This window comes from Anabrus simplex, chromosome 2 (genome assembly GCF_040414725.1).
Source record: "Anabrus simplex isolate iqAnaSimp1 chromosome 2, ASM4041472v1, whole genome shotgun sequence".
Classification (NCBI taxonomy): domain Eukaryota; kingdom Metazoa; phylum Arthropoda; class Insecta; order Orthoptera; family Tettigoniidae; genus Anabrus; species Anabrus simplex.
This window is the reverse complement of record NC_090266.1, coordinates 1,224,424,398-1,224,438,296: the sequence shown is the minus strand read 5'-3', so window position 1 is coordinate 1,224,438,296 and position 13,899 is coordinate 1,224,424,398. Positions and strand designations below refer to the sequence as shown.

The 13,899-nt window shown below is 38.0% G+C and overlaps 1 protein-coding gene across 1 annotated transcript in view; it reads right to left on the bottom strand.

Moving 5' to 3' along the window:
* Ptpmeg (protein tyrosine phosphatase Meg) overlaps positions 1-13,899 on the bottom strand; it is a 502,744-nt gene that overhangs the window by 66,251 nt on the left and 422,594 nt on the right. Inside the window, exon 18 of the mRNA XM_067142262.2 lies at positions 9,910-10,194. Coding sequence (XP_066998363.2) covers positions 9,910-10,194 — 285 coding nt within the window. The remainder of the gene's footprint in view (positions 1-9,909; positions 10,195-13,899) is intronic.

The following is a 13,899-nucleotide window of genomic DNA, read 5'->3' as shown; positions in this document are numbered from 1 at the left end:
CTTTTGAATGCCTACAATTTGTATCTCACCAAAATAGGAAAGAAACAGCCTATTGCACACTCCCATTTGGCTCTCACCAATCAGCTTATTCAAAGATCCCATATACCATTCATCAAACATAACGGAGGAAGATCATCAACATCTCAGGACATTCCAGTACAAATGACTGCTTGAAACTTTGCGCGCACATGCGTGCGTGGAGGTTTGTTTGCACACAAAGATGAAGCACAAAAGGAAAAGAAAGGAATAATGTTGTGTGTGTCAACCATGTGATGTAAGGTTGTGCCTCGCTATCAACAATACCACAGTAATGTCCACTTTCAGACACTGAATATCACCGAGCTCGATAGCTGCAGTTGCATAGGTGCGGCCAGTATCCAACATTTGGGAGATAGTGGGTTTGAGCCCCACTGTCGGCAGCCCTGAAGATGGTTTTCCGTGGTTTCCTATTTTCACACCAGGCAAATGCTGGGGCTGTACCTTAAATAAGACCATGGCCGCTTCTTTCCCATTCCTAGCCCTTTCCTGTCCCATTGTCGCCATAAGACCTATCTAAAAAAATAAAAAAAATAAAAAAATAAAAAAAAATAATAAGACTTTGAATATCATTGTAAATATATGCTTAATTTCAATTTATTATCTTGAAATGTCAGCTCAATAACTAGTAAAGCCATTTTTCAATAATTCTTGAGGAAAAACCCAGCACAGATGGAGTATATATCAATATAAAACATAGCAGTGAAGGGGTTAAGCAATGTGAGCATAGTTAGCATATTCTAACAGCTGATCTCTAACAAGAGCAGTGGCTTCAATGGTCTTTCAAGTTGATTCCACAGTGAGAAGTGGGGTTAACGGAGGTCTGGCAGTGGGAACCTAAATAACACTTCACAACAGCCACCCATCTAGCCTTCCTCTCCTCAGCAGACTCCCAGGAATGCACAGTTTTGCCCAATGCTTGGCTGGTATTTCACTTAGTTTCATTGAGGCTTCAGTGTGAACTTAAGTCACTGTAGGCTACTTACAAATAAGTGGTATATTAAGGAGTGATGCTTATGCATTGCAAACTAAAGAAAATGATAAAGGAAGCGAGCATATGATTAAGGGTGAGAAAGGTGGTGCTTTAAACTTGCTATGGACAAATATCGCAATCAGAAAACTAAATAGCCCAAGATTTCATGGAGGAAAGAAATAGAACCAATAGAACAAACACAGAAGTAAAACCTCTGGTCTTCTGCCTGTTAGCTTGCTCCTTTCTCTGCGGTTTGAAGTCTTCAATGTGTTGGCCTATGGCTGAGAAATGACTGTGTTTTATTGCATTGATATGTTCATTGTAACGTATCTCAAAGTTCCTTCCAGTAAGTCCAACATAACTGGCTTCACAGTTGTTGCACTTCATACGATATACTCCTGAGTGACTGTATTTATTATTATTGTTGATGGATTTGGAGTTGTGTAGGATACTGGCGTTGTTATATGTAGTTCTGTAGGCTATTTTTAGATTTCGTTTCTTGAAAATGTTCGTTATAGGATATATGTGGGTGTTGTTGAAAGTGAATAGTACGTAGTCTTTCTTAGTTTCGTCAGTTCTGTTTAGTTTTGATTTGGGTTGATTTTTTATTTTGTATATGATTTTGGTGATCATTTCTTTTTTGTGTCCATTTTGTCTGGCTATTTCGTGAATCAGGTTAAGTTCTTTGTTTAGTTCTTCTTGTGTTAGTGGTATATTAAAAGCTCTATACATCATACTATGGTATGCTGCTTTCTTGTGTGTTAGGGTGGATGGAGTCCATTTTTATTGTGTTTGACATATGTGTGGGCTTTCTGTATATTTTATATGATAAATGACATTCAAGCCTGGTTATAGATATGTCTAGGTAATTTATAGTATGGTTGTTTTCTGTTTCCATGGTGAATTTTAAGTGTGGATCTATTTCATTTAATTGTTCTAATATTTTGGTTTCATTAGTATATCTATTGTCTATTATGACAAAGATATCATCTACAAATCTACACCAGAAGAAGATATTGTCTATTTTGTTGATTTCTTGGTATTCTAAGTAATCTACGTAGATTTCGGCTAGTATGCCTGATGTTAGGGATCCCATTGGTAAGCCTTGCTGTTGATATATGGTATCATGAAATTTGAAGTAATTATTGTTGATAGTGAAATGAAGTAATTTTATAAACTCTTCTATTTCAAGGATACTGAGTTTGCTGTGGATTTTAAGATTAGATTCTTTTATTTTTATGGTTTTTTGTGTGGGTATGTTTGGGTACATGTTCATTATATCGTATGATGCTAATCTGTGGCGTTGTTTGATTTTTATTTCTTTTGTGATATTACAGAAGTCTATTTAATTTTGTACTGGTTTTTTTTTTTTGGCTAAAAATACATAGTGTCTTTTAAGGAATGTTTGGATGAATTGCGACAGTTTGTAAGTTGGACTCGGTCTGTAGTTTATTATAGGTCTCATTGGCACGTTGTCTTTGTGAATTTTCGGGTAGGCTTTAGCGGTCGGTAATCTGGGGTTCATTGCGATGAGTTTTGCTGTTTCTTGTTCATTTAGAAGATAGTGAGTAATTTTTAGTAATGTTTTTAGATTTCTTTGGATACTGTTAGTTGAGTCTTTATTTTTGATTTGAAAGGTGTTATCTAGAAAACAAAGTTTGGTTTTGGCTATGTATTCGTTTTTGTCCATGATGACAGTAGTATTGCCTTTATCTGCTTTAGTTATTAGTAAATTGTTCTGTTTAATTTTGTTTTTGAGTTTTTTTATTTGTATGTTGTTCGTAGTACTTTTGTTGTTGTTATCATTACCGATTCTGTTGATGTACTGTCGTAATCTTTTCTTAATTTCGTATCTAACTTCATCACGCTGTTCGTAAGGAATTTTATTTATGGCATTCTCGGTTTCCGTAATGATTGTAGTTATATTCTGGAAGGCTGAAGTGTTTCCCAAATTATGTTTGGGTCCCTTACTCAGTATAATGGATTCTATTTCGTCGAAAGTCGTATCTGTTAGATTTTTCATTGGTGGATGGATGTGTGTTGGTCGCTGTTATTAGGTCTAATAGGGTAGTTGCTGTTAGGAGCATTATTTTGTGTATTTTGACTTTGCATTTGTTTCAGTGCATTTAATTTCTTATTTCATGTGTTCTCGCCCGGTAGGTCAGAATTTGACAGAGCTATGAGAGACTTGAATAGGAACAAGGCTCCTGGAATTGATGACATTCCCTCTGAATTACTGACTGCCTTAGGAGAAACCAGCATGATAAGGTAAGTGTGTAAGATGTACAAAACAGGAGAAGTGTCATCAGATTTTCGGTTACAGTCCCCCTGATAACGAACTTGAGACAAACGAACAGGCTCCCCTCTCCCTTGCAAACATTCCTCAAAATTTTTCACTTACTCCACCCTCCCCCAATGTCGCTGGAACCAGCTGTGCAGGCAACACACACCTATTTTCATTTGAGCTTTCTTGCCATTCCCAGTCGACAAGGGACATCATTAACCACCAGCTTTCTCCGTACAGTAATGCTTTAAAGATTTGCCATATAAACACTCAAAGCCTCCTTGCGGAGGCACAAATGGACGAAATAAAAGCCCTATTTATGCCTCCCAGTTTCCACGCAATATTAATCTCTGAATCTTGGTTAAAACCACACCACACAATAGAAAGACTGCAGCTGGCGGGTTATACATTTCTTAGATCCGACAGATTAAATAAGCCCTCCGGGGGTATTGCCACATGTGTTATGACCAGCTTACGCCCTAAAATAATCTGTAGGTCTCCAGGTCTGTACGAGCGAAAACCTGAGTTCATGTTCCTGGAAATAACTGTGAGTGAAGTAAAATGTCTTCTGGGTGTAGTATACAAGCCACCGAAAGCGGGTTTTTTATGCGATCTAGAGACTCAAATACAAGATTTAGTCACTGATTACTCAAACATACTTATAATGGGCCATGGCACTGCAACTGCGTCTTGTAAAAGTTTATTCTTATCAGTTCTTCGTAAATCTCTATATGAAATTATTTTCGGTTTGAACTTGGGACTTTTAATAGAATAGGCCATAAATGTAGCATCATGTCGCGATATGCCTCAGACAACCCAACTTTTAACTTCTTTTAAAGATTGCAATTTAACGTTTCTCCCTCTCAACACTACACATCACACAGACACATCACACACTTTAATTGATCTCATTGCCACTAACCAACCTGAATTAGTTCTTCATCACGGTCAAATTAGTGTCCCATTCATATCGCGACATGATGCTACATTTATGGTCTATTCTATTAAAAGTCCCAAGTTCAAACCGAAAATAATTTCATATAGAGATTTACGAAGAACTGATAAGAATAAACTTTTACAAGACGCAGTTGCAGTGCCATGGCATGACATATTTAAACTTAAAGACATAAATGACATAGTGACTCTCTTCAATCAGAATATGACTGAACTGTACGATAGACATGCCCCTGAAAAGAAGGCTCGAGTTACGTGGAAGCCAGCTCCCTGGCTCTCAGATGAGATTAGAGCACTAATGACTGAACGCGATGCTGCTTATAGACGAGTTAAGAAACATTGCACTCCTGGCAATCTACTGAACTATAAGAGACTGAGAAACGCTACAACACAGCAGATTAGAAATGCAAAACTACGACACGCTCACAGTTTAATTCAACCAAATATTTCAACAGCTGTGTTGTGGAAATCCATAAAGAGCTTTGGAATTACCAAAGGATGAGACGACGACGAAATAAATATACCCTTGGAAAAACTGAAAGATTATTTTTCATCTAACTGCACATTAAATGCAGCCCTGAAACAGGAAGTTCTAGACGGGAATTATGCAAAGACGCGAACAGATACAGAAAACTTCTACTTCCGTCCAACAACCCACTCACAAGTCACGTTTGCTATAAATCGGATAACATCAACAGCAAAAGGAAATGACAGTATAGGAATAAAGATGATAAAAATTATTCTGGATGTGATATTACCTGCACTAATCAATATATTTAACTCTTCCCTTGTAGACAGCACATTTCCCGAAGTATGGAAAGTGGGCATTATACGTCCTCTAAAAAAGGTAGTTTCCCCTTCTGAACCATCTGACAACAGAGCCATCTGCATACTTCCTGCTTTATCCAAAGCGCTAGAGTTCATCGCTCATAGACAAATAACAGACTACATGACGACTTACAACTTACTTGACCCACGACAATCTGGTTTTCGTCAAGCACACAGTACTACAACGGCACTACTGAAGGTCACAGAAGACATCCGAGAAGCTATGGACAACAAGGAAGTGACAGTTTTAATACTCCTAGACTTCAGCAAAGCTTTTGACTCTGTTGACATTGACATTTTGCTCCCGAAATTGTATTCCCTCCATTTCTCGGACAGCACCCTCCTTTGATTTCATTCCTACCTGTATGGCCATCAGCAGTGTGTTACAGATAGAATAAACAAATCAACTTGGCGGTCTGTGCAGTGTGGTGTGCCCCAAGGGTTGGTGTTAGGACCCCTTCTTTTTTCTATTTACATTAATGACGTCTGCCAAACCCTAACACACTGCAAATACCATATTTATGCTGATGATGTACAAATGTACCTCCATACATCTCCAAATCTAATATTTTTGGCCATAGACAAAATCAATCAGGATCTGACATCGTTTTCTTCTTGGTCTTTGAGATGTGGTCTTAGGTTAAACCCAGCAAAAACGCAAGCCATCATCCTTGGATACCCGAAACTACTCGCGAAGGTCAATCGACCAGAGATTCCATCTATAAGGTTGTGTAATACTAACATACCATTCATGTCATCAGTAAAAGTACTAGGCGTTACTTTCGATGATGACATGTCATAGAAAACGCATATTACGAACATCACTCAGAAAACATTCTCTGCATTGCACATGCTGTGCGGGTATAAATACTTATTTCCTGAAAAACTCAAAAAAATACTGGTAGAAGCTCTGGTTTTCCCTCATTTCGACTATTGTGACACGATTTATAGAGACGCTCTGGGCAAGTTATTGAGCAGATTACAACGTGGTCAAAATGCAAGTGTGAGATACGTCTGTAACCTACGGTACTATGACCATGTAACTCCTTCATATAACCACATATCTTGGCCCCGACTAGAAATCCGTCACACTGTGCATACCCTACGCCATCTCTATAAAATCCTTCATTCTTCACAGCCATTTTACCTTACTTCATATTTCAAATACCTATCCTCTTATCACAGTCTTAACACCAGATCTACTAATAATTCCATCCTTGCTTTACCTACCCATAGAACTGCCATCTACGATAAATCATTCACAGTAATTGCCTGCCGTGAGTGGAACCTCCTTCACGAAAGTATCAGGGGGTTAAGCTCTATTCGCACTTTCAAGGAAGCACTTTGGAGACATTTTATGCACCAGGAAGGATCATCTGTAAACTTGATGCTGCTACTTACAACCATTCTATTGTTATGGATGTCCTGGTAGAGAGTCTAAAATTCTTATCCGATTTGTTTTTAAAATCAAATTTTATGTACTGCCTCTTTTTTTTTTTTTTTTTTTACATGTAGGATATTAGTTTTAAGAATTTATCCTTTTATTATATCTGATTTATTTCATCTTAATGTAATTTCACCATCCTTGTATTATTATTAATTTACTTTGTATTAGATCTAGTTATTGTAAGTAATACAGTGTCACATATATGTATATTTCAGTTCCTGGTTAGATGGAAGAGAAGGCCTGAAGGCCTTAATCTTGCCAGGTAAAATAAAACATTACTGAACTAAACACTCATGTAATCGGCCTTGTACTTTCGCTGCGGCCTCGCTTAGCGCCCGACCTGCTGGACAGCTCATCGCATACTGATCTACCGCTGAGTTACGTCACTCACTGCGTCACTATCTGATGTTTCTCGAACCCATGTGCGCTTCCTTCATGAACTTTCTGTCCCCCGATCCCTCCGTCTTTAGTCCAGTGCTGATACCGTGTGAGGTTGGAGGGTCGTCCAATGGGTTCCCAGTATTCTGCTGGGAAACTGTTTATTTTCTACTGCATTGGGTGAGCAAAAGAGTGCTTTATTATTATTATTATTATTATTATTATTATTATTATTATTATTATTATTATTATTATTATTTGCCTAGTGGATTTTGGCAATCAGGGCCCTAAACTTACCTTGTCTCCATGGCTGGTTTCAGTTTGCATGAAGCCAGTTATATCGGACGTACTGGGAGGAACTTTCAGATACGTTACAATGAACATATCAATGCAATAAAACACAGTCATTTCTCAGCTATAGGCCAACACATTGAAGACTACAAACATAAATTTACAAACATTGAAAATGATATGCAAATTCTAAGCACTAACCCCAAGAGCCCCTTACTCAATATAATGGAAGAATTTTATATCAACCTAGATCAATACACCAACCCAAGCTTCAATTTAAATGAAATTACGGACAAAGTTAACATTCTTTTCGATGCAGTCATCCCCTTCCTAAAAAACAATTACCTAAAAAGAATCAAAAAGCAAGACCCGATACACATAAAAGAACTGCCAGAAGACACCCCCCACTCCAGTCCTACTTCCCCAACAGCCGCTCCTCCTGCCCCTCCGAACTTCCCCTCCGCAGCCACAAGCAGCAACTTCAGACAAACACGGAACAGTGCTCGACGTGCTGCCGAATAACACACATCAAGTGTCAACATCTGCAGTAAGTACACGCACACCTATTCCAACTTCAAAACAAACTTGGCAGACGCAACATTTCTTACACTTTATTTCTATTTACAGATATAAAATACGTCCAACAACACAAAATGAAGAAAGAAGCTTTCACGTTAACATAAAAACACAAGATATGTTGAAATCAAGTATTATAATACATATTGACATTTGACAATATCAAACAACATTAAAACAAAGGGAAGCACGTCGCCAAATCAATTTCTTTCTACATTTATATACCACATTTTATGGTTAATGCAGTCTTAGCATAAACTATAAGCTTTGTGTATACATCGACGAAGTATACTTTTCTGGACCCATGTTGTCATAATCTTTTTTTTTCTTCTCTATGTGAGGAATCCATTCCTAAATTTTTGCCGTCGAGTTTTGTTACACCTTTTATATAAACGATCTTCATTGAGGTAATCACATAAATGGGATTGTAAATAAAGGGTACAGGTCTCCGCACATGATTATGAGGGTGTTTAGGGGTTGTAGTAAGGATGTAAAGAAGAGGGCATATATGTCTCTGGTAAGACCCCAACTAGAGTATGGTTCCAGTATAATGGGATCCTCACCAGGATTACTCAAAGCTCAATTTGTTCTGGGTGATTTCCAACAAAAGAGTAGCGTTACAAAAATGTTGCAAAGTTTGGGTTGGGAAGACTTGGGAGAAAGGAGACGAGCTGCTCAACTAAGTGGTATGTTCCAAGCTGTCAGTGGAGGGATGGAGTGGAATGACATTTGTAGACAAATAAGTTTGAGTGGTGTCTTTAAAGGTACATCAAAATATGAAGATAAAGTTGAAATTCAAGAGAACAAATTGGGGCAAATATTTATTTATAGGAAGGGGAGTTAGGGATTGGCATAACATACAAACGGAGATGTTCAATAAATTTCCAATTTCTTTGAAATCATTTAAGAAAAGGCTAGGAAAACAACAGATAGGGAATTTGCCACCTGGGCGACTGCAGATCAGTAGTGATTGATTGACTGAAAGTAGAATGTATATTCTTCACTCCCTTTCCCTTCCACTTTTTTCTCTTTCTCCACAAGGTCAATCAATATTCATATGAATATTAATTGTTTGCCACCTTTATAATATTGGTCGCTGGTCGCCCACTTACAACAACTCCGCCAGCACAAGAACTGTGTGTCACTTTTTGCAAGGTACGCCTTAACAATTTCTGAGGCTGATATTTACCATCACTCATTTTTAGGCTATTGTTACGATGAGGTCGCCACTACCAAAGGTATTTTAAGGCTACTGCCAGCAATTATTCAGGCCATCCCTTACATGGGAATCAGATGCCCTTGTAGCTGGGGCGGCTTCAATAAGGAGTGGGAAACAAATGCTGCCGATGAATAATGTACTCATATTATTCCCCTGAGTACTGGGCTACCTTTTCCGCAATCTCCACTATTCCGAAGTCTATCTTCTACACTGTAGATTCTGCTGAGGTCTTCACTTGTAACTCTGAGCCAGATGATACTCACATAGGCTGCCTCCAAAGAGGGTCCTTACCTGCTGCTCAGTCTTATGAAAATAAAATCACTTCAATAATATTACGGTAAAAATATCCCATCACAAATGGTTTAGGAGTCACAGTTGGCACCTTAGTGAAAGAACAGAAATGTTTTATATTCACATACAGAAAAAAAAAAGCAAGTTAAAAGGCCTTGGAAAAGCGTTGTATTAAGCAATGCTTGTTTATTACGAGGAAAGCAACTAATGTCTTCTACAAGATAATGGCTGGTTCAAAAAGAGTTATCATTTTATATTCACATGGGAAGAAAGGAGCAAGTTAACAGGCTGGTGGCCAGAAGGGCCTTAAAAAAATGTTGTGTTAAGCAATGCTCATATATCATGAAGAAAGCAACTAATGTCGTCTACAAGAAAATCTTGTATGGCCTATTGCCATAAATTAAAAATTAGTGTAATGCAAAGCCAGAGCAGACTGCTAGTTGATAATAAAACATAAATGTTTAGTTCAATGTACCGATAAAACTTATGTTGTAGTTACAGGGTAAGCATGAGATCAAAAAGATGCTTGTTGTTTAAAGGAGTCTAACATCTAGGTCATTTGTCCGATGCAGTCCAAGCATTATAGACATAAACATCTACAAATCTCTATAGTAATAATTAGGAATACTTACTGGAGTTTGTATCATCATGGCTCGCTGATCACGCATTGTTCGTACGATGTCCAGAGGATAAACAGGTTCATTTGCCTCAATGAGACACATGGCTGTCTCCATCAAGATTAAAACTCCTGTACGTCCTATACCAGCTGAACAATGAACAATTGTTGGTTCCACCATCCCAGCACGTGCATGACGTACACGGCCCGTGAATTCTAAAAACTGTGTTGAGTCATCTGGTACACCATGATCAGGCCAAGCAAGATACTGCATGTGGCTTATGTGCCGCTCTTCCTCAGTCTGTAAGAACAAAACACAAAATTTTATTTATAAAAATGCATCATCGAACATTATACTGTCCCCGTCAAAATAATGGCATAATTGTGATTGTAAGAGTTTGACCAGCAGAGCTACATTTATTTGCATCAGGAGAGTGATCATATGGTATTTCTTTACCTGGAAATGCCTTGACCGCGATTGTCAGCCAAGTGGATTATTCTCTCGCCCGAGGCAAAGTTTTTTCTCTTTTCTTTTATATCAGGTCTCTGTTAGGGGAAGCAGCACGCCACGTGACATGGAGGGGTCAGCTCCATGGTTAGCTAGCTTGAGAGCACGCAGGGAACCACAGGTGTAACTGTACGAGTGTATGACTCGCAACTTTTAGGTTAGGAAGTTGTCATAAAAATAATTTTTTTTTATAGAGTAGTAGGTATCTTGTGAGTTTTGAATTGAGATATAAGAACATTATATTCTAAGAAGAATCTGGTTGTAGGGAATTATGTATTTATGTTTCTTTATATTGGTGTAACCTAAATTTGTGTATGAATCTGCACATGGCAAACAGCTACTATATCGATAAAGACAGTTGAAGTTGGTTTAAAGTGTGGCAACATGTGGATTTTGGCGGACGTTGTGCTGTACAGAGCGAGTTTGTATATACAGTATATGTGTGTGTGCTACAAGTTTATTGCTATTATCGGGTATTATTGTGCAGGACTGTTACAGTTGCTGATTATTGCTATTGAGGTCACTGTTGAGGACAATTGATACCGCTTAGTGGAGGCTGTACGAACATTTTTACGGGAGCTCTATTACTAGACAATTACAGAGTCAAGAGGGCATTGCTCGTTTATGGAGATTGCTGGTGAGAGGTTGGTGAGAGATAGTGTATGGTAACAAATACAGCAGAGACTGTATTTGATGGTAATGTTTGATAAGACTATCGATTTTCCCTCGCCGAGGAAATGCTTATTGTAAGCAACCTTTAAATGTGCAGTGTGGAGGTGGTATGTACTGTATGTGGTTCACAGAACTAATTACAACGTGATGAAATAAGTTGTAGCCCAATTGTTCATCACCTGCGTATTCGTGGAAGAATACCACGAGTTTGTAAACTATTTATTGTCTCAGTAACCAGTATGGACTCAGTGTGTGAACAGTTTTCCTTTACACTTGTTTGGCTCAAGTTCTCTTCAGTCCACGTAATTTGATATTTTATTCGCAGACAATTGACTTGACATTGTACGTATGTGAGATTTGACTTAATATCACCTAGCATGTTGAGGTGCATTATGTTAACACCTCATACAGTGACATTACTTGGTATTCTGAAGTGGTGATGGTGCTTCTTCTTCAGTGTATATACAGTATGAGGTCAAAATGGGACGAAGATCTCGTAGCTTACTTCTAAATGGTCAGCAATAGGCCAAGCAGTCTGCAATCTGTATAAAGATGAGGGGAATTGGTGCAGTATTTCCTATGTGGTGATGTTTTGGATTAACCAACCAACCTATAGATGGTGGCAAATTGAAAGGCTCAGAAATCAAGATTTAAGAAGTGAGCGTCGTGTAAGGTTAGGGATGCACTTAGCAAGTACTGGTAACTGGTTTTATATCATAACGCGAGTTGTGCTGAATCTATTATAAGGTATGTATGTACAGTACAGTAAATATAAAGGTGTTTGTAAGTGGACAAGATGGAGATGTACATTTTTGTGAGTAATATTAGACTTTTGATGAACTTTAATTTTCAGTAAATTTAATAGTTAAGCGTATGATAACTTTTATTTATGGAGGGAAACCTATGTTATCCAAATTCAATTTCAGGGGTAGACAGGTAAGGTTATATAGCAAGTTTGGAGCATCGTCAGCCTGATGACTGTCGCCTTGGGAGAAGGAGTTATGTCATGCTATGTGAGTCAATCATTCCTGTAATTGTTTGCAGGTGGCGTCTAGTTTCATTTAAACATTATCCTTGTGACTATTCATTCATGAAGTGTGTTCTGCTTAGCCGGTCAGTTACACAGGGGATACAAACCAATAAAACGGCAGACAATGCGTTGAGAGTTCCAATCGGATATGACTCAACAAATATTCTACGACTGGTCGGAGCATATTTTAAAATGTTAGGTTAGGTTCAGCTCTCCGAGAATTTTGCTACTGAAGACTAAGAACTGTATGTATTTCTTCAGTACCTGTGGACGTTTACCATATGTTATTCAAGAGGATCAGCTCCAAACATGAATATTTGGAGAAGAAGCATGGGGAGATATCCGTGAGAGGGTTCAGTTGGAAAATAAATATATCGGCAGGACTGACCACAAATATAAAATTAGAAGGAATTTTAGCAGAAGCGATTGGGGTAAATTTTCATTCATTGGGAAGGGTGTGAAGGAGTGGAACAGTTTACCAGGGGTAGTGTTTGATCCTTTTCCAAAATCTGTACAGATATTCAAGAAGAGAATAAACAGCAACAGAGAAAATAAATGAAGTGTTAGAGGGCATTCGACCAGTGCAGGTTATTGTAAATAAAAAAAATGTGTGTGAATAAATTAATTCCATCCCCTGGTCTAAGGAGTTTGGACAGCCAAAGTAGGGGACTGCCTGTAGGGGTGAAGTACAGTGGGGACTTCGAGGGCCCTGGGACCGCTACGGTAGCTGTGAAGGCCCTTCAGGAACTCTGAAAAGTGGTGGCAAAAGGGGCTCTGGTTAAGACGCAGCAGGTCGTTATGCTACTTAGGATCCAGAACGGTAAAAAAAAAAAAAGTAAATAAATAAATGCAATGTAAATATTAATCTTATACCAGTTGTATAGTATCATTTGAAGTAATTCCACATACTGTATATCAGTTGACTATATTCGTAAGTAGTACAGGAGATATTATAAGTAGAATTTTGTAAACAATATAAATTTATTAAGGATGAGTTGTGTGTTTAATAGAAAACATTGTTAGCGTAAATTGTATAATATTGTATTATAGGAAAATTTTCTTCTCTTGTTAATTTAATATTTAGTGCTTGACAATAATGTATTTTAGTGTACCATTTGCCACCGAGGTAGACACCTCATTTGCAAATAAAGAGATTTTGATTTGATTTGATTGATTTAAACGAGGGACATTTCCTCTACAAGGTCTAGCTAAATTATAGCGTAGCCATAATTCTACAGGTAGAGCATTCGGAGGACTGAGCTACCACTCCTGGAGATTGGCGTTTATCAACAAAATTGAGTACAAACTTTTAACTTTACCTATCAATCTTTCACAGAATATAGTATGATCTTTCTCTTTGTTGGGTAGTAATATTTTGTACTTTCTTTCCATCTCCAATCTTCATCTAGGTGATGGTAGATTTGCGTATAACCGAGCTCGATAGCTGCAGTCACTTAAGTGTGGCCAGTATCCAGTAATCGGGAGATAGTTGGTTCGAACCCCACGGTCGGCAGCCCTGAAGATGGATTCCCATTTTCACACCAGGCAAATGCTGGGGCTGTACTTAATTATGCCACGGCCGCTTTCTTCCCATCCCTAGGCCTTTCCTATCCTATCGTCGCCATAAGACCTATCTGTGTCGGTGCAACGTAAAACAAATAGCTAGCTAGATTTGTGTATAAGTGTGGTAAAGATTCTATTTGATCGTGTGAATTACAGTCTTGTTTTGAGTGATATTTCAAACAACGTTGATGTTTAAAAATCAATTCACTAATAATCAGCTATAACATGTAAAT